This window comes from Mobula hypostoma, chromosome 2, assembly GCF_963921235.1.
Source record: "Mobula hypostoma chromosome 2, sMobHyp1.1, whole genome shotgun sequence".
Lineage (NCBI taxonomy): Eukaryota > Metazoa > Chordata > Chondrichthyes > Myliobatiformes > Myliobatidae > Mobula > Mobula hypostoma.
In genome coordinates this window covers 101,319,480-101,341,735 of record NC_086098.1, presented here as the reverse complement: position 1 = coordinate 101,341,735, position 22,256 = coordinate 101,319,480, and the positions used below count along the sequence as shown (strand labels likewise).

General features: G+C 37.5%; 1 protein-coding gene across 6 annotated transcripts in view; it reads left to right on the top strand.

Moving 5' to 3' along the window:
* The window catches only part of LOC134342318 (glutamate receptor ionotropic, kainate 2), a 534,599-nt gene that overhangs the window by 437,134 nt on the left and 75,209 nt on the right, over nucleotides 1-22,256 (top strand). For all 6 annotated transcript variants that reach the window (XM_063040301.1, XM_063040302.1, XM_063040303.1 and 3 more), the window contains 2 exons: nucleotides 9,311-9,429; nucleotides 15,262-15,479. In XM_063040301.1, coding sequence (XP_062896371.1) covers nucleotides 9,311-9,429; nucleotides 15,262-15,479 — 337 coding nt within the window. The remainder of the gene's footprint in view (nucleotides 1-9,310; nucleotides 9,430-15,261; nucleotides 15,480-22,256) is intronic.

Genomic DNA, 22,256 nt, shown 5'->3' with positions numbered 1-22,256 from the left:
TCCTACTTCTTAGTGCGTGGTTCTTCTGGTATGCCATCTGAAATCTGAAGTAATTGTCTGGATAGGAATGATAGGAGGAATGGCAGGCTTCATATGGGTTAGTTGTACTTCATATCCATAATTCTGAGGATGTCAGGGTAGCTTCTGTGTTCAGTGTGAAGTAACACAGAACTTATTAGAGAAAAATAAAGAAAAATGCCACTACATATTAAAAATTAGAGATGGATCAGCGTATGTTTTATGGCAGAGGCCAAAAATGAAGTAAAGTCATGACTACATATCTCCTGTAATATTAACTGAAGGGTCAATACTTGAAGCAATGGTGAAAAGCACAGTGGCCTCGCCACTCAATGGATGTTACTGGCAATACGAACACCTAAAGTAATGAGCAGCAACTGTCATCTAAGTTGGTTCAGAATATGCACCTGCTTATTTTTTATTCACCATCTCTGTGAGGATAAATTAGGTAAGTTATTCCCTCTTTCGCCTTTCTCGTCTGTGAAACTGAAGATAAAAAGAAATCAGCGTGTGTCGAGACTTATTTGTCACAAAATTAAATGATGCACTCTAATAAACAAGATTTATTTTTAATGAAAGTAAGACAATAATCACAAGGCTTAACTTCTGGTGTTAGGAAAAAAAATCCATATTGTGCAAAGAAAACCCGGATTCTGTAGGAGTAGTTTAGAGGAAAATACAAAAATTACACTTTGCATACAAAAAAAATCAGGTGGCATTTTGTAATGTATGGTGTAATCCATCAAAATCTAAGCAGTAAAGTCAATATATTTTTCATTACAAGATCCTATTGTGCATTCTAAAATGCAGCAGAATTACATTATTGTTATTTAGCACTGGTTTCTTTGCACTGATAACAAAACTCATTGCTCATGGATTTAATTCTATTACTAATGTCTTGCAGGAAAAGAAAAACCGATTTTTATTTTAATTTTGCTATATATTTTGTTGAAATTGTGAATGATGGAATTAGATCAGGGAAGTGCAGTCCTTTCACAGTCAATATCTGTAGAATTACCCAAACCAGATAGGATAAAATAAAAGTAGTTTGTGAAAAGTGAATGGTAGGTGTTAGGAATCTCATTTTCCTTCATGAAAATCCCTGTTCCCCAGGATTTGTTAGACTGATATTTAGTCCATGTTTCACTATGTCTCCAAAATCTCCTGTATTTTTGCCATGAGCATCATTTTTAACAGTGCAGAATTATTAGTATCTCCGGTAGCAGAGGACTAGTAAAGCAGGGACAAAAGACCATGTTTGACATGGAAAGCACAATCACCCATCCAGCATATTACCTTGCATATCGCAATATATTTACCTTGAACACAGTGTAATTCTGGTTGTAGGGATCTTGTGTTGAAGGTTAAATATTTTTTTCGTATTTTGATAACTTTACCTTAAATGGATTTAAAGAACACCTTTCCGCAAATAGATTTTTTTTGTTGCAATGATGGTAACACTAGCTGTCACACAGAAGTAAGTGATTTGGTCAGCTCCAGTGGAGCATTTAATACCTTGTGTATTGCCTTTTAAATCTGGTACATGCAGGGTCAGCCAAAACTACTTTGTCCTAGGTCAAACGTAAAAAAAAAATGACTGATTGCCAAGGATTTAGTGGCATATTTGTAGCATAAATAGCAACAGCTTTACATATTTTCAAATAAATATAGCTTTACAGAATATTTTCCACAAAAACTATAGTTATTTATTTTCACAATTTGAAATATTTTTTCTCTTGTAAAAGACACTCTGTCATTGTTTCTTGTGTATGCATGCTGTATAAATAAGGATGTATACTTACACATGTATTGTGTATACATGTTAGGTATTAATTTCTCTTTGTCAGGAAAAAACAAGTTGCTTTTATTCATACAGCAAGCCCCTGTCTCCAAGTTAATTATAAGAAATAACAGGAAAGTGTTTGCAGCACTTTTCACAAGCTCAGTCTGACTCGAAATAAGGAAAATGGAGCAATACAATGTTAAAATATTGTATAATGCTGTGGATTCTGAAAATCCAAAATAAAAACATAAAAAAGTGCTGCAAACTCTTAGCAGATCGGACATCATGTGTGGGATAAGAAATAGAATTAACATTTCGGGTTCAGGATGATATACAGAAAGTAACGTGGTAATTTAAGATAATCATTTTTTAGTAATTCTAATTGATAGGGAAGATTGGAATAGAATAAATAACTTTCAGAATGGTATCACACGGGATGGCAATTTGATTTAAGATCTTAACTGAAATATGGCATAATACTTCAGACTGTATTAGAGCATCAGCATGGACATTTTGCATAATGCTCTGGAATGCCCTTTATCCTCATAACTCCTTGACTCAGGTTGGAGTCGTGAAAGCTAAGCAAGGACTATTCCTCATCAGTTAACTTAGATTCCTGGAACTATTACTGCATAATGGCGTTGTACAATGGCTTGATTCATTTTCAATAGGGTATGTCTTTCTTTGTCACTGGAAACAGATTAATTGAAGTCAAATATCATCCGATTAATTATTCATAGGTTAATACAGATAATATAATTTCTATGCCTTGGCTATCCTCAACTAAAACTTAACCTAGCAAAGCAGTCAAACATAGAGAAGTTTCTATCCAAAGTGAAAAGAACTCCCATTTTCCCCAAAATTATTTAAATTACAAATGCTCTGTTACGAACTTCATAAGGTGAGGGTCTCTTGAATTTGAACAGCACTTACAGTAAAACTTTCTTTAGATATTATTTACATTATCAAAGAACTTGCTCCTGTGCTTTGGACTTGGTAACATGATAATGTTACTGGGACAATGATAAAGATTTCTTCTTATAGTACACAGCCCAGGAGACTCAAATATACTGAATCCACATGCTGAATGATCTCATTATTATCTTTACATTACAAAAATAATTTATATCAGACATTTTTCCTAAGCTGTTTCTGTTCTTTGTCTTTATAAATTATTTCAGCAACATTTCCAGCACACAGATGGCAACAGGGTGAAAGCAGGTCTGGCTTTAGTGTAAGGAGGAGTTTTTGTGCAAGTGAATTTTCAATTCCCGGATTACAGTTTGCACTTTGTAACCCCTGCTGTTGCACAAATACTACAATGTTCGTGTAACCCCATCACTGAAATAAGTTAAACGCTGAGATAATGATGGCAATATGACAATTCTCTCTTTAACATGGAATAAATTCTGAACCAAAATACAAACATGCTAGAAATAAAAATTTATGAAGAGACAAAAATAGTTAAGAATCCAAATGTTAAAACCATTGTAATACTCTCTATCAGAAGTTGGAAGGAAGGGAAGAATTGTGATAAAATAATATAATACGTAATCTGCAGTGCGTAATCTCTTTTAGTAATAGACAAATGAGATAAGACATTAAAGAAATAGGAGGGGCACTACATTTTAATTTCACCCCAGTGCACTAAATTTAGATTTTTCAATACATTTAGATTGATTTTAATAAAAAAAATCATTTAACAGGTACTTTCCTTCTGTAAACAAAATACAAGGAAGAAGAAAGTCTAATGAAAAGAGAGAAAGGAAAATAGCTTGTATATTCATGTTTATATATCAGGTTCATAACGATCTGTGAATTAGGTAAGGTGATATATTCGTATGTAACCAGTTGATCAACAACCTTTAGTTCTATTGGTTCAAACCTAAGAAAATATAAATGCTAAAATATTGCAAAAAGAACGTATTAGCTTTTCAATTGATGTCTGCTGGATAAAGCTAACCACTAAGATTTGTCAATGCTGCAATGAGACATCCTTTCCAATTTTTGCTTAGGTCAGCATGAGTTCCACAGAATCCCTGGCATCCAGCAGCTGTGGTATTATCAAGCTGGCTGGGCAGCCAATCACAATGAAGAACTTAGACAGAATTAAGGGAGAGCAAAAACATTAGTTTGAATTTGCAGTTTTTTAAAGATTACGTTGAGTGCCAAATAAGCTGGAGCATACAAAAAAAATTGTTGATGCTGAAACAAAATTAAGATTAAAAAAATTCTAATCCCTTACCATTTAAAATATTCATATGATGGAATTACAATAATCTTAAATAAACTTGATTTCTCCATGGAAAGATGGGACCAGCTAAGCATTAACTGTAACTCAGTAATCATTTACTTGAACTTCTGGTAACAGATATAAGATTTATAGGGTATTTTACAGTGATTAATTCATAAGTAACAAATTCAAGGCAGTTTAAATGATTTTCTTTGGTTCCTTTGGAGAAAGCTATGAACAACATAGAATGTAGAAGTGTGGTGAGTCTCTGATAACAAGTTTGGAATATTAGTTTCAATGTAGCTACTCTCTATTAGTTTCAATGTAGCTACTCTCCAAAATTTGAGACAGCAGTTCTAAGGCCTGAGCAGATACACATTGAATGAAATGTCACTTCATTCCAGTCGGACTGGAAGATATTGCAGATTTTAGTTGAACATCTCAGAACCCTATCTGTTGTGATATAAAATGGCTCTGAGTAGCCTACATGTCTAAACTCCGGATAAATTCCATCCATAATCTGAGTGTTTTTCCAATGTATTGTATCAGATCTACTATAAAGCAGAAACGCATATCCAGCAATCAACATTGGTATCTATGCAGTAATCCCTTAATTAGTACTTCACTTATTTCTTGGGTCCATGCCTTAATCTGTGCTCTGTCGTATGTAAAGTTTATGACTCATGCAGAACAATTTGAAATTACAGCTGGCTTTATCTTTCATTTTATTCCTACTGAAGCATCAACTCATTTTCAATGACATTGTTCTACTTTTAGAAATAACATTCAAACTCTTGCCAGATAATGCTAAGAAATATTTGTGTTTGCTTTTTCTCTGCTTATAGATGGGTTATTGTTTCTGTTAACAGCCTCTTCTTTATCTTGACTAGTTGGTTTTGTTATCTTTTCTCAGATTAGTTTTTACCTTTGTTCAAATAAAATATCTGGCATGTATTGCACTTCTTTTTTGTTTACTACAGCCTGTCAAACTACAGAATGGTACCCTGCAATAGGGTGATGTTTTATTTCATATATTGCAATTATAGGTAACATAGCTAGAGGTTTTTGTCCTGACTGACCATACGTAAGATTAATGTAAGAAGATGTATAAACTGGAATACCTACTCAATGCCACAACATCAAATATACTGTATTTCATGAACAAAGAACATAGAACAGTGCAGCAAGTACAGGCACTTCAGCCCACAATGCTGCACCTACCTTTTAACCTACTCCAAGAAAAATCTAATGCTTCTCTCCTGAAGAGCCTTCCAGGCTGCTTATCATCTCACACACTTATATCATATCACCTTCCATCCCCCTTTGCTCAAAAAAGAAAAGCCCTAGCTCTTTCAACTTTTCCTCATAAGAGATGCTTTCTGATACAGGCATATGCTTTTTAATACAGGCAGCATCCTGGTAAATCTTCTTTGAAACTTCTCTAAACTTCCATGTCCTTCCTATTTAAATAGCAGTTATAATGGATATCCTTTGGGTGTTCTAAAGCATCCTAAAGTTGCAAATCAGAAGTATTGTTTTGAAGTACAGGATTTTGGGATATCCTGTGGTTGCAAATGTGTTTTATAAATAAAACCACTTAATTTTCCTTTTAATAGGTATGCCTGTCCAAATCACATTTTCAGGATTAAGTGATAGTTCAACGATAACATTAGAAACCCTATATGTTTCCAAAACCATAATTACATCGACTACAACATAAATATAACTTTGTTTAAGTACCATGTTTGTTGCTGAGTTTCTAGCTGCAGGTGTCAAAGCCACAGTTTCTAAATGTAAAATTAAAATAACATGTTTAAACATAAAATGTACTTAAACTCAACTTTACGTCAAAGTAAAACCATTAGCACTGTATGTTTAAAAACTATTAAATTCAAGATTTTATAAACTTAAATTTTAAAAAAATTATGTACTTACACTTCTTAAATGCTGATACAAAATAAAAGAAAGGAAATTGGTTTGTTGGAAATCTAAATTAATACAACAATGTGTGAAATTGCCTAAGTAAATTAGGTTGCAAAGGTTTCAGCTTTTAAAGAAATCAGTGTCAGTAGCTAACCTGATCAGGAATACCCAATATCTAACTGATGTCAACTCATCAATTACTTGGGTAAATAGATACCTCACAAAGCATGAAACCCACAAATGCCTGCTACATAGCCTGCCACATTTAATTGTTGAAAATATAATTGAAAAACTCAGTGAAATAAGGAAATACTTTCAACTTTGACAAGGGTGGAAGATACTGGCATAATCCCACTACCCATTCTAAAGCCTTTCCAACGATCAGTGGAAAGGAAATCAGGCAAGGTATAAAGGGCTGCGAATCATCTAGTTCCAATTTTATGTTGCGTCCCATGTTAATGATCTGGCTACAGTAATGTCATGAGAATTCAGTGAAAACTGACACATATGAAGAAGAAGCTGTTAATTGTGTGAATAGCTTTAATGATTTGAACAAAACACACATCTCTATAATAAAGACAACCATGAAGCTTGGCATATAGTTCTACTTCCACTATTGATCACCAGTGTTGCAGCTCCCACTGCTGGTATGTCTTGCCTTTCAATTAGTTCTGGAAGCTCTGAAACACTACAGTTGAGGCTCCTTTAATATTTGCATATTTATCTCTAGGATGTGTCATGGCAAAAATGGGAAAGTGAATCAGTGAGCAATTTGTTACTTTACTATTTGCATCTTCCTAATTGTATAAAGATTAAACTAAGCTTCTAAATGACAAGCATAAGGACCATTTAGGTCTGTGTAGATGTTTTTACCTCCTCCCTCCTCACTGACTGATAAATGACCAAATAGTATTAAAGTAGTAATATATGCAGTGATGTCTGTACTGCAAGTTGTCTTCTAAAGTTATTCTCCCTGTCTCCATCTCCTCCTGTTCACTCCCCTCCCCTGATCAACTGTGACAACTTCCTTTTCTATACCGTTGCTCTCAAAGGATTCACCGTTGACCCCATCGTGTTTCTCATGGCACAATGTCTTGCATTAGCATTATATGAAAGCAGAGCATCAATTTCCTCATTATGTTGACATCATTGCAATCTATCTCACCATCTACTCTTAATTCTACTTCTGGATCTGAATTGACTGATCAGTTATCCAGGATCCAGTACTGGATGAGAAACAAAAATTCTCAAATAATGCAGATGCCCCAAACTATTTTCTTCAACCCGAGATATAATTTCTATTTCTGAGCTGCTTGCTTCCATGATCCTCCTTGCAACTGGTATCTTATTAAACTCCAAGAAAAACTTCTGACCGCATACAGTTGATATCACTAAGATCTCAGAAATCCAAATTCATTGAGGTCTTGTTTCTTCTGTTATCTCCAGTACATTCCTGGTTGAGCAGTTAAAAACCTTAATGTCTTTTTCATATCTTGCACCATCTCATTCAACTATTAACCTTGGCTCTTAATTAATTAGTGCATCGAGTTTAAGGCTGTCTTTGTGAATCCCTTAAATGCTTCAGTTCTGAAATTTCCTCAATAAATCTCTGCCTTTCCTTCCTTTTTTACAACATTCTTTATATCTCTACACGCTGCATTTTTAAGATTTTTTGTATGAGACAGTTTTTGTTGGTTATTCTTGTGAAGCACCATTTTAAAGGCACTTTTTAATTACTTTTTGTGGTTTTGTTTGACCTTAAAAGGCAATGCAAGTTCTCAAACTATGTTTCTCTTCAAAAGAGTCATTCTGTGTGAAGTAGCAAGTGTTCCATGATTGCTAAGATTATCAGCAGCCGAAATTCAATACTGCCAAATTGGTAATGTCTGCCAATTAATGGTAAAAAAAATTAAGTTTTAGTAAGGTACAAGTTATTGGTAAGAAGTCATTTTCGTGAGAAATATTAAGGACTAGTCTATTATTTTCATTCTAGATACTCCATTGGTTTGTACCCATATAACTGAATTAAGGGCAATAACATTGGTTATATAATAATGTATGAAATATACACTAAAAATGCAGAACTCTTCTCTGATGGTAACAATGCACTCCCAACAGAAGTGTCTATCATTATCTCAAGCTCACAGTTCCGCTGCGTGCTAAATCAAGCTTCACTGGACTAAGTGGTTTTGTAATGCACACCTACCACAGGAATAAATTGAATTGTTCTCACATTTCCACACCTTAGATTTGATGAAACAGAAGTCCATTAGAAAACTGGGTATTTTTAGTATAAAGTGTAGCAGTTGGAGAATTGGGATCAAACCCTGGAAGCAAAGTGTCATGTACCCTTTCATTCTTGGGGATTAATGTACTGTATGGTAGAACTGAAAAGGAAGGAAAATAACTTAAAAAGGGATTGGACTAGTCTGCCTTCAAAATCTTTAGATCAACCACAATGCATACTTTTGCTTATTGAGGAAAAATGAATTGACTCGCCGACAAAATACACACAATGAAAATAAAAATGTAATTGCTTTAGTCGGGTTTCTTGCACCTATGATGATTAGATTAATAAGGACCTCATCATTCAGAAAGAAAGTGCTATGCTTAAGAAGCTAAACAATGCAGGGAACAATCATGATTGCAGAAAAGAGCGCAGATCGAGAGCTGATTTTAAATTATATCGGAGATATTTCATCAGGAGCATGGGGCACATTTTTTTTTAACTTGCACTGTTCCTGAATTACTTAAAGATCTTAATTTAGCTTTTTAGATTGTTTAATCCAGTCAACCAATGTTGAGCAAACCTAATGAAATTTCTTGTGACCGTCACTAGATGACATAAGATAAAATGCCTGAATTTCCAAAACAAAACATTTTATTGTTTGACAACTGATCCATGGAACAATATTTAATTTGGTTGTAGTTAAATACATCAATGCCAGAAGCGCAGGATACTAGGGTAGGTTTTTGCTGAAGGATCTGTTTCATTCTCTACTACCACAAAATGTTTGACAGAGAAGGTATACCTTTAGAAGAGACACTAAAGCACTATTGCTAACAATGACCAATTAATTCTGAAAGTGCTGCTTTGAAATACTGTGAAATGCTTAATTTTGGGTGTTTTAAATTGAAGTCACCTTCAGAACATATATGTTTTAAAAATCAGTTTGCTTATATGTGTTGTTCAAATTTTGTTTTGCAATGGACTAGAAGTTTTATGAATCTGTTAGTGAAATCTCAGTTATGGATTTTAAACTTGCCTTTGTTTTCTTTTCCTCCAGGAATCGTGCTCTCTGTTGAGATTTTCTCTGCTCATAGTTTCAATTTGTTTCTCTCAATTACCACAGGTTTAGCCCATATGAGTGGTATAATCCCCACCCTTGCAATCCCGACTCAGATGTGGTGGAAAACAATTTTACCTTGCTAAATAGTTTCTGGTTTGGAGTTGGAGCTCTCATGCAGCAAGGTATACGCTTCAGCCTGCACCTCTCTTTGGGCACATGTCCCACTCTTTGCTGGGGGTAACTGCTCTCAGGCACTTGGCTTGCATGGGTGCCTCTTTGCATGTATCCTATCTAAGCACACACATGTTCATTTTTAAAAGCATCTACTGATCTACATCAGAAATGAGCTGCGCACATTGGCGCTCATCATTATCTACACACTGCATGCGACTCCATGACATGCGTGCCTGATGTACAGGTAAGTATTCCATCATATTAACACACATTCCTCAGTACAACAGGGTACATGATAAGAGGGAACCCTTCTTCGCCTGCTGACCCCCCAGAAAACTGTGGGATAAAGTGTTGGACATGACGTTACCTTGGGTACATGACAGTCAGCCCCAACCAGGCTCTGTCTAAGCATCCTTAAAAGGCACCTCCTCTGGTTTGTGGGTAAGATAAGAACTTTGTGGTAATTGCGTGACTCTTACAGCAGATAGTTCCGTCTTGCCCTGGCGTGTTGTGTGCCTGCAAATGCAACATTGCTTGACTGCAGCCCCACCTTTAAGGAGTTAAGAGCAGTCCAAGTGGGCGAGTAGTCCCTGAGTGGGTATGATTTATGAATTTATGTATCGGACTGCATGCCTCTCAGGGCCTATTTGTCATCATGAACAAGGTATACTTCTCTTCTTTTCTTAGAGTTTTATAAAGTTAAGACTGGATTTGGAGTTGGCTGTCATGTCCAAGCTATTGTAGTTTAGGAGTCAGGCGGTAAGATGGGTTGTGATTTTTAAGATGGATCAAAAAGAGCTTCCTTGTCTCTTAAACGTCGTTATTAAACCGAATTACTGAAAGACTTGAAGAAGGAGTTGTAAATTTACCTGAAGAATCCATCTTTCTCACATTCCATATTACCCAGATCTAATTAAAAATGCACTTCCAATGATTCCATCCTGGTTAATGTAAGCAATCTTACATTTGCATGATCTCTGTTAAAAGAACATAGCATGCAATAAAATGCATGATTGAGCATCAGTTGTGCAATTTCTTCTTTTAATAGTTAGCCCAAGTATGAGATGGGGAGAAATATTTCTTGATGATCATTTTAGTGGAAATCCTAATTTGTATTCTCATCAAGAATTTATTGAAAATGTCAGCTGGAGACATGTGATCTGCCCCTACCCCATTAGTTGCTAAATACCTCTTTGGCATGTATTCACTAATAGGAAAGTGGATTCACTTGCACGTGCCCCATCTGTTACTCATTTTTATGAACATTGACTTCTCTAACTTCCGCTAGCCCCACCTCCCCCTCGTACCCCATCTGTTACTCATTTTTATGCACACATTCTTTCTCTCACTCTCCTTTTTCTCCCTCTGTCCCTCTGAATATACCTCTTGCCCATCCTCTGGGTCACCCCCCCGCCTTGTCTTTCTTCCCGGACCTCCTGTCCCATGATCCTCTCGTATCCCCTTTTGCCTATCAGCTGTCCAGCTCTCGGCTCTATCCCTCCCCCTCCTGTCTTCTCCTATCATTTTGCATCTCCCCCTCCCCCTCCAGCTTTCAAATCCCTTACTCACTCTTCCTTCAGTTAGTCCTGACGAAGGGTCTCGGCCTGAAACGTCGACTGCGCCTCTTCCTATAGATGCTGCTTGGCCTGCTGCGTTCACCAGCAACTTTGATGTGTGTCACTTGCATTTTCATTGCTTTGAAGGCATTTAGCCTATACCAGTATTGGTTTAGGTATTCAAGTGATTTTCAAGTAATGACATGCTACCACTACAGTTTTGTGCTACGTAGATCAACTGAGGCCATTTTACATTCCTGGCTACATTCTGAATTTAAAACCCAGCAAGGTGTCACCGTACTTTGTAGAAGGTTTTTAAACCTCAGAGAGGAGATAGAAGAAGAAGAAAATCTGGAAATGGTACCAAGGAATATAAATCATTAGTTATCTGAAGTGACTGGTAAAACTGGGCGTGTTCCCTTGAGAGCAGAAATATGAACATAAGAAATAGTAGCAGGAATAGGCCATCTGGCCTGTCAAACCTGCTCCACAATTCGATAGGATTATGGCTAATCTGGATGTGGTCCTAGTTCCACCTATCTGCCTTTTCCCCATAAACTTTAATTTCCCTGCTATGTAAAAATCTATCTAACTGCATCTTAAATATATTAAATAAGATAGCCATGACTGCTTCCTGGGCAGAGAATTTTACAGATTTATTACCCTCTAGGAAAATCAGTTTCTTCTGATCTTCATCTTAAATCTATTTCCTTGAATCTTGAGGTTCCTTTAGTTCCTTTAGTCTAGTCTCACTTGCCACTGGAAACAACATTCTTGCCCCTATCTTATCTATCCCTGTTTTATGCTTTTTTTTTATAAGATTCCCCCCCCCCCCTTCTGAATTCTAGTGCGTATAGTCCCAGGTGACTCAATCTCCCCTCATAGGGTAACTCCCCTCATATCCAGAATCAACCTGGTGAACCTTCTCTGCACCACCTCCAAAGGCAGTATGCCTTTCCAAAAGTAAAGAGACCAGAACTCCATGCAGCACTCCAGGTGCGGCCTCACCAGTACCCTGTACAGTTGCAGCATAAACTCCCTGCAACCAGTTTATGAGAAATTTAAGATAGAAGTGAGGAATGATCAAAGGGTTTAATTGGGACCAAAATGAAGAAACTATTTCCAAAGGCAAAAAGCCCAGTTACCAATGGAGACAAATTTACTCTAATTGGCAACTGAGCCAGAGGCTGCATGAGGGAGATTTAATATGGCAGGTTTTAAGTTCTGGAATGCACATGCTGAAATGATGATGGAATGAGATTCAAAGTTAATTTTCAAAAGTAAATGTAATAAGGTGTAAGGCATTGTGTAAAAGGAAGGTGATTAGTACTGTTTTGATAGCTTCTTCAAAGCCATATGGGCCATGTCGCATTGAAGGGCATTCTTCTCCACAGTATCCTTCTGAGATTCTATAAAATGCGGAGATTTAAAGACTACCCTGCTTACAGAGTTTTCCCTTCCATTAGGTAGGGGGTTCTAATCCAAGTAACTAAGTGTATTTGCAGATACCCAATATATACTTGCAAAGATATGGTTCTTCATCACTGGTGAACTCATATAGCCCCAGTTAAACATATTATTACAAAATTGATTGAGAGAAAAATGATCACAAGTTTGAATTTATTTAAGGATTAAGGTTTGCTTATCCTCATTATTTAGTATAATGCTGACCTATGACTGTCTGTTATAAAATCATGAACAGTCAACTCCATCCAGTATTGAATAAATGGAATATATTTTAAGCTACTTACCTATTGGAAACACTATACTCAGGGGTTCAATAAAATATTAATAAAATTCAGGTGCATCTGTAATAAGGAGCTAAGGAGAATTGAAAATTTGAACAAGTCCACCATTCAATGTCATTTTAGACCGTTTCCAAATACAGTGCACTGATACCTCTGTCTATATCCCCAATAAAAAAAACAGCCATAAGGATTAACAAGTAATATTTTTTGACAGATATTCCATTGTTGAGACACAATGAACACACCAAATTTCAATTGATTGGCTTGATGAAAATAATCAGAATAAAAATACATTTTAAACGTATTTTCCAAACCACTGAGTACTGAAGAATTTGTGACTCACACGATCATTTATGATTAAAATTACCACATATGGCTCTACCTAAATATAGCCAACATTGTTGTGTTTCAGTCCTTATAATTTGTACTGTTGAGTTGGAAACATGTTTATCTTGTTTAAATCTACAGAAGGCATAATGAAGTTGGTAGAATGACAATAGTATCTACTCGAGAGTTGTTCTCCCTAGAGTTGGGATAGTATTTAACCTTATCCTATGAAATAAATCTGAGCAGGCCGTGGAATTGTCAGAAGGTGAACACTTTGAGAGTATTACCCATAATTCTGTAGGTTTCAAGATAGTTATTACAAAGGGATGAGGTTAGTCCACAAGTTGTTTTCTTGAACTGGGGGGGGGAAACAAAAATCAATAGTTAAGAAAGGGCTTGGCAAAATTAAATTGGGGCGAACGCTTGTAGATAAAGTGACAGCTGACAAACACAAGATTTTCAAATGAGAATAAGAGTTCAGGTCTGGCATATTCCAGTGAGAGTAAAAGGCAAAGATGGCAAGATTATAGAAACTTGGACGACAAAGTATACTGAAGTTTTGATTAAGAGAAAAAGAGGTATATAAATGGCTACTATAGGCAACTGTGAACAGCTGATTATCTTGAGGAGATATAGAGTGTGTAGAAGAGAACTTAAAAAAGAAATCAGGACGACAAAAAAAGAGCCATGAGATGCCCTTGGCGGTTAAGGTTAAGGAGAATCACAATAAGCACTATATCAGGAGTAAGAGAATAGCAATGGGGTTCCCATTGGGCCAAAGGGATTATTGAGCTGTGCAGCTAGTTATGTGGATGAAGTCCCAAGGAGAAGGACGTGGAAAATAGTGAGATCAGAAGAGATTATATGGATAATCTGGAGTTTCTCATTGTTAAGCAGGTGGTGTTAAATGTCATAGGATGCATAAGCACTAATACAACTCCGGGTGAGTTCTATCTCAAATTGTTATGGGAAGCAAGGGGGAGATGGTTGGTCCTAAAAGGACTTGGCCCAAGATGTTGGCTGTTTATTTCCCTAGATTGATGCTGTCTCCAGCATTTTGTGTATTACTCAAGATTTCCAGCATCTGCTGGGTGTTGTGCTTGGGTAGTTTGGGTTTGGTTTCAACCAAAGAAGGCTGTTGGGTGAGTGTATAGAGATATATAAAATTATAAAAGACATGAGTAATCTAGATATTAAAGAATGATTTTACCATGGAAGTGCTATCAAGAACAAGAGGGCACAGTTTTCAGTTAAGTGAAGGAGCTTGAAGGAGGATTTGAGGAGAAAGATTGCTTTACACAGAGAGTGAGTGATATCTGACAAGTGCTGACAAAGGAAGTTTTGGAGTCAGATACAATCACTGTGACTTACTTAAATGGGCAAGTCATGAAAGGTTGTATTGCTAATGTGGTAAATTAGGATTAATTAAACTGGGCAAAAGGTTTGGCATGAATATGGTGAGCTTTGGAGCCCCTTTCTGTGCTACACAATTCTAAAACTTATCAATGACTAAATAGTTACTCTTTAAGTCGATGACAATCTGTTTTCATCATGAACTCAAAATACATCTGAAAGGAATTTGTTAGACCAGGGATTGAAAACACTTCCTCTTGGAAAACTTCTAAAAGAGATCTTGAGGAATGATGAACTTTATCAACCTCAACCACTTTCTTGGTTTGCAAATTCCGAAACTTAAAATTATCACCAATATAGTGTAAATTAGCAGTAAATGTTCAATTTATTTTTGTATAAACAGAGCCAAGCAGTGAACTGTACCCTCCAAAGGTAAATCGGAACCTTTGTTCAGAGATAAAATCTTCATAATGGGCAAAAAAACGGTTCAGTTCGTTTCGTTGAAGAATTTGATTTACTCAGATGCCGTTATTTGCAAATATTTCAATTAAAATAAGGAAGTATCTATTCTACCAATGCAAGTCTGAAACTTCACATCAGATATATTTGCAATTAATGCTCCTTGCAGATATGGAAATGATATAATTGAACCCCTGACTGTATTGCACAAAGCAAATTGGAGCACTGATTGATCTGATACCGTGGTGATTTTCATTAAGCACTCTATGTATTTTTGTCTGGTGTTTCAGACCACAAGTGGAGACACTTGTGCCACCCTGTGCTCTTTAACTCCATCACTTTTGTTCCCCCCTCCCCCCCACCACCATCACCCCCACTCCCCAACCACTGTTGTCAGGTTCCGAGCTAATGCCCAAAGCCCTTTCCACCAGGATCGTGGGTGGCATTTGGTGGTTCTTCACGCTGATCATCATTTCATCGTACACTGCAAACTTAGCTGCTTTTCTCACGGTAGAGCGCATGGAATCTCCCATTGATTCAGCAGATGACTTGGCAAAACAAACCAAGATAGAGTATGGAGCGGTTGCAGATGGAGCCACTGTGACTTTCTTTAAGGTATGTTTTTGCTGCATACACCATTTCTTTATCCACATTTGTTCATACCCACTAAAGGAAAAAGAAGAGCAATTCAAGTTAGAGGACATGTCTCTGTGGCATGTTCATTAAAGCACGAATTATATTGTCAGTACGACATTGATAAATAACACTTAGTAAGCACTGGTTAATGAGTCAGCTTCTGACTTCAATTATAGGAATAAAGATTTAGGATTCTATGCATTCAGACATTGTTATGGCTATGTGAAATGACACAGTTTCATTAAGTTATTTTTAATCACTTGGTAATTTACGTATACCTTATTTCTTTAACGAAACACAAAGAAAATATAGTGGCACTTTCTGGTGCTTGGATTCTATTTTAGAATGATCACTTCTAAATTTGCCTTATACTCTGAAATAATAAATAGAAAGTACATTGTTCGTCGACGGGAAAATTGGTTGTGCATCAAAGATTGCAAGGAGCTGTAGCTTAGTAATGTTAATCCTGTAACCTGCAGGGCTGGTTGCCCTTGCTGCCACAGGGTTTGCCAAGGAAGAGAAACTGCTTCTTTGTGCCACCATCTGACACATTTTTGCTGTACATTTGTATAGTGACAATAGTTAATTGGTTTACGAATTTACCAATATTGAAAATGTGGCAAATTGGGAAACTGGAGAGTAGGTTTTTCTCTCCATCAGTTTTGGACAGTTGTATCCCTGCTACGTTGTCTGAAGTCTGAGCCTGCTAGTGAGAGGATTAAAGCTTAGACATACATGGAAATAAGTGACAGATATAAAACATGCCCCTGGGAGGTTTAGAATAACATTGGGCAATTGACTAATCATTTGGTCTGAAGAAAGTGAAGATGCTGTTTTCTGTAGCAGATGGGGATGAGGAAAATTTTGCAATGTAGTGGCTTTTTTTTTTTGGTCAGCAAATCATTCTCAGAAAGTTATTCCTGCTCTTTTTGAAAATAACTCAAATTTTTCTTTGGACTCCTCTGCATCACCAATAAATGTTGGTTGTATTCCACTCAAGTTAGTTATAGTAGACCATTGATTAGCCTATGTATATGAAAGAACCTGGACTTACATGTTAGTGGCCTTTCCATATGGCATAGGCAGATACAGAGAAGTTGATTTCTGTCTGCACCAAGAACTGGATGGAGCACCATCAAAAGACTTGAATCTGTGTGATGTATTTCATGTCTGCAGAACATTACAAAGTACTTTTAGGCCATTGAATTCATTTTGAAGTTGGCAATATTAAAATGTTGAATTGTTGTGGCCTGAAGAAGTCTTCAGCCAGAGTATTTAATGTTGCCTGGTTCAGCCAATTGGTGACTGTACATTAGATTACATATCATAGCTAATCTATGTCTTCATAATCTGAATTTTGAAGTTATAAAGGAAATAAGTGGCAATTTAATGGGGATAAACAGATAAAGGCAGAAAGATAGGAAGTCCTTGTACATCAGTCACTCAAGGTAAATACTATATAAATGCAGCAAGCACCTAATAAGGCAAGTTCTACTTTGGCTTTCATTGCAAGAGGTTTTGTATTCAGGAGGAAGCAAATCTTACTGCACCCACACAGGACCTTGATGAGATTGCACTTTATTTTGTGCATTCTCAGTCTCTTTACCTATGAAGGATAAGCCTATCATTGAGGGAATGCAGCAGAATTTCACCAAGCTGATTCCTTGGATGATAAGACTGCTGTCTGAACAGAGATCAGGTCAAATAGGTTTATTTTCATGGGTCTAGAAAATTGAGAAAGTATCTAATTGGAAAAATATAGAACTTTGACTGGGCTAGACAAATTGGATGCAGAAGAGATATTTTCGCAGGGCTGAGGGTCAAGAATAAGGGTATAAGTGTATAAATTGGGAACTATATTTAAGATGGAGGTAGATAGATTCGTAGATGAAAAAGGTATCCAGAAGCTATTGGAAGGAAGCAAGAACGTGGCTTTGAATAAAAATTCAGCCAAGTTTAAATTGGATAGTGGAGCATGACCTAAAGGCTGGATAACATACTCTAGCCCCCTAGCTTCTGTGTTCCATGTGAGCCTCATATCAATGCTGCACTTAGCAAAGAGGAGGGATTGGCATCAGTTGGGCTTTAGTAGCATCCTCTAAATGATGTGTAGAAGTGGTCTTTTGTATCACGTCCTCTGCAACATCCATCTGCAGAACTGCAAGCTGGCAAGCACAATCCTCGCTGATTTGATTTGAAATAAATGTCACACGAAGAATAGGTCAAATGAGTTATTTTTGATATCTGTCTCTAAGAATACCCTTTAATATCTTCCAGAAATTGTTGAGAGACAATTAGTCCACATATTGGAGAACAATTAGTCCACCAAATTTGATTAAGGGGCATAACATAATGAAACTCTTTGGATGCAGTGATCATAATATAATAGAATTCAGCCTGCAGTTTGAGAAGGAAAAGCTAAATTCAGATATATCAGTATTGCAGGTGGAGTAAAGGGAATTACAGAGGCATGAGAGAAGAGCTGGCCAAAGTTGATTGGAAGAGGACGTGAGCAGGGATGGTGGTAGATCAGTAATGGCTGGAGTTTCTGGGGACAATTTGGAAGGTGCAACAGTGGATATTGGACCACTGGTGATGTAGTAATGGAGGACAAAGAAACTTGTGTTTTGTATCAGTCTTCACTGTGGAAGACACTAGCAGTATTCCAGGAATTCAAGAGTGCCTGCAGTTTGCATCAGTAATAAGGAAGGGAAATGTACTGCTAGCATTCAGTCCAAGAGGACTATAATATAAGAGCAATGGTGTGACATTGAAGCTTTATAAGGCATTGGTCAGACCACACCGGAGTGTCATGAGCAGTTTTGGGCTCTTAATCTACGAAAAGATGAGCTGGCATTGGAGGTGGTCCAGAGGAGCTTCAAGAGAATAATTCTGGGAATAAAAGGGTTAATATATTAAAAGCATTTAATGGCTCATGGCTTGTACTTAGTAATGTTTAGAAGAATGAAGAGGGTATCTCATAGAAAACTTTCGACTATTGAAAAGCCCAGGCAGAGTGAATGTGAAAAAAGATATTTCCTACAGTGGGTGAGCCAAGGACCAGAGGGCACAGCCTCAGAATAGAGGGATGTCCATTTAGAACAGAGATGAGAAGGAATTTCTTTAACCAGAGGGTGGTGAATCTGTGGAATTCTTTGCCATGAACTGCTGTGGAGGACATGTCATTGAGAATATTTAAAGCAGAGGTTTACTCATGGCATCATAGATTATAAGGAGAAGACAGGAGAGTGAGGTTCAGAGGGATAATAATTCGGCCATGTTGGAATAGTGGAGCAGATTCGATGGGCTGAGTTGCCTATTTCTGCTCTTATGCTTTATGGTCTTCAAGACTTTTCCATCTTTTTTATGGAAGACCAAGATCTTTGTCCCTTGCTATTAAACTTCATATTTAGTGCAAATGCGGAATAAAATTCGGGGGAAGATGGGTAATCAAAATGTCTGGTGCGCTATGTTAGATTCAACCGTGAATCTAGTATGGCGATCATTAAACAGAACTTCAGTTGCTGAAGCAGAAAAAAAACTTGAATACAGAAGCAAATGAATAATAATATTTAGATAAATACTTCCTCAAATTTGGAATATATAATTATGATAGCCAGTTATCACCATATAAAGAATCCAGGTTACAAGTCAAGGAAAGATGCAGACTAACAGAGTGAAGAAGCTTTTTGAAGATCCCTCCCCTATCCATCCCATATAATCAAAATAATTGCACTTAGTCCCAAGTTCACCAAAGCTCACATCATTAACCAGAAACATCCATTCTCTAACCAAGACCACAAGACAGTTATTAACAGAAGGGATTAAGTACTTGCATATTCCTCTCACTATTGCTCTCAGTAAAGAATACATTTTACTATCAGTTCAGCAAAGAAATGTCAACTTGATGGGATTCAAACTCAGGGAAAGGTACAGAAGAAATGTGCCAAATGTGTGGAGTTCTGCATAGGTACGTTCCAATAATACAGGGAAATTATGGTAGGGTCCAGGAACTATGGTGTACAAAGGCTGTAGTAAATCTAATCAAGAAGAAAAGAAAAGCTTATGAAAGGTTCAGAAAGCTAGGAAATGTTAGAGATCGAGAAGATTATAAGGCTAACAGGAAGGAGCTTAAGAAGGAAATTAGGAGAGCCAGAAGGGGCCAAGAAAAGGCCTTGGCGGGCAGAATTAAGGAAAACCCCAAAGCATTCTACAAGTATGTGAAGAGCAAGATATAAGACCTGAGAGAATAGGATCAATCAAGTGTGACAGTAGGAAAGTGCTTACAGAACCGGAGGGAATAGCAGAGGTACTTAATGAATACTTTACTTCGGTATTCACTATGGAAAAGGATCTTGGTGATTGTAGTGATGACTTGCAGCAGACTGAAAAGCTTGAGCAAGTAGATATTAAGAAAGAGGATGTGCTGGAGCTTTTGGAAAGCATTAAGTTGGGTAAGTCGCCAGGACCGGATGAGATGTACCCCAGGCTAATTTGGGAGGTGAGGGAGGAGATTGCTGAGCCTCTGGCGATGATCTTTGCATCATCAATGGGGACGGGAGAGGTTCTGGAGGATTGGAGGGTAGCAGATGTTGTTCCCTTATTCAAGAAAAGGAGAAGAGATAACCCAGGATATTATAGACCAGTGAGTCTTACTTCAGTGGTTGATAAGTTGATGGAGAAGATCTTGAGAGGCAGGATTTATGAACATTTAGAGAGGTATAATAAGATTAGGAATAGTCAGCATGGCTTTGTCAAGGGCAGGTCGTGTCTTATGAGCCTGATTGAATTTTTTGAGGATGTGACTAAACACATTGATGAAGAAAGAGCAGTAGATGTAGTGTATATGGATTTCAGCAAGGCATTTGATAAGGTACCCCATGCAAGGCTTATTGAGAAAGTAAGGAGGCATGGGATCCAAGGGGACATTGCTTTGTGGATCCAGAACTGGCTTGCCCACAGAAGGCAAAGAGTGGTTGCAGATGGGTCATATTCTGCATGGAGGTCGGTGACCAGTGGTGTGCCTCAGGGATCTGCTCTGGGACCCCTACTCTTTGTGATTTTTATAAATGACCTGGATGAGGAAGTGGAAGGATGGGTTAGTAAATTTGCTGATGACACAGAGGTTGAGGGTGTTGTGGAGAGTGTGGAAGGCTGTCAGAGGTTACAGCGGGATATCGATAGCATGCAAAACTGGGCTGAGAAGTGGCAGATGGAGTTCAACCCAGATAAGTGTGAAGTGGTTCATTTTGGTAGGTCAAATATGATGGCAGAATATAGTATTAATGGTAAGACTCTTGACAGTGTGGAGGATCAGAGGTACCTTGGGGTCCGAGTCCATAGGACGCACAAAGCAGCTGCACAGGTTGACTATGTGGTTAAGGAAGGCATACGGAGTATTGGCCTTCATTGATTGTGTAATTGAATTTAGGAGCCGAGAGGTAATGTTACAGCTATATAGGACCCTGGTCAGACCAGACTTGGAGTACTGTGCTCAGTTCTGGTCGCCTCACCACAGGAAGAATGTGGAAACCATAGAAAGCAGGTTGAGTGCCTTTCCTCCTTGGAGCGATGGAGGATGAGAGGTGACCTGATAGAGGTGTAAAAGATGATGAGAGGCATTGATCGTGTGGCTAGTCAGAGGTTTTTTCCCAGGACTGAAATGGCTGCCACAAGAGGGCACAGGTTTAAGGTGCTTGGGAGTAGGTACCGAGGAGATGTCAGGTGTAAGTTTTTTACACAGTGAGTGGTGAGTGCGTGGAATGGGCTGCTGGCAATGGTGGTGGAGGCGGATATGATAGGGTCTTTTAAGAGACTTTTGGATTGGTAAATGGAGCTTAGAAAAATAGAGGGCTATGGGTAACCCTAGTAATTTCTAAGGTAGGGACATGTTTGGCACAACTTTAGTGGGCCAAAGGGCCTGTATTGTGCTGTAGGTTTTCTGTTTTTTCTGTTTCTAAACTCATGAACTGACACAAGAATGCACACATTTTGTGTATTAATGAAATTGCACTGTGACATTTTTAATTACAGTCTGTAATTGGATTGCAATAAACTGTCAATTGATCAGTCAGCTTATTTCGCTGCTAGATATTTTGCCAGGTCTGTTTATACTGAATCAATGAACATTAACTAACGTTTACTAATGTCTCATTGCATATTTACTCTCTGGCAAAGTATTGAATGTTTGACCTTCTTTCAACCTTAAATTGTTCAGCTTGTCTTTAATGCTTTTGCTATCTCCTGATTGTTGCTCAGAAAAGTTAATACTATAGTCTGATCCAGGAAGTCAATTAATTATTCTTTCAAATTTATACAGTGTCTTCTGTTTAGTGTTTTAAAAGCCTAACCTCTGTACGTGAGGACATGTTGTTCGGCTGTATTTGCAGTTTTGCATTCTAGACTAAATTTTCAGTCTCAGGCAATTGTTTTGGATCTCTTGTTTGGCTCATACCTCTCTTTCTATCACCTTGTATGCATCTCTATCCCCTTGATCATTCCAAGATCCCCTGCATACCCTCCTCTCTTTTTACTCCATTTGTTGAGGTCATTTAAATCTCACTCTCTGAAGTACCCTCCTTGAATTTCCACTCTTCTGGTTCAAGATGGCACTGGTGAAGCACCACAACGGCATGCTAGCAGCAAACACATTTATTCCGCACACTTTTTCTCAAAAATGATCACTGCAATCAATAGTCTGGAACTTCCCTTTTGGAACTGAGCTGTAGCACTGCCTGTATGACCTGGCATTATTGT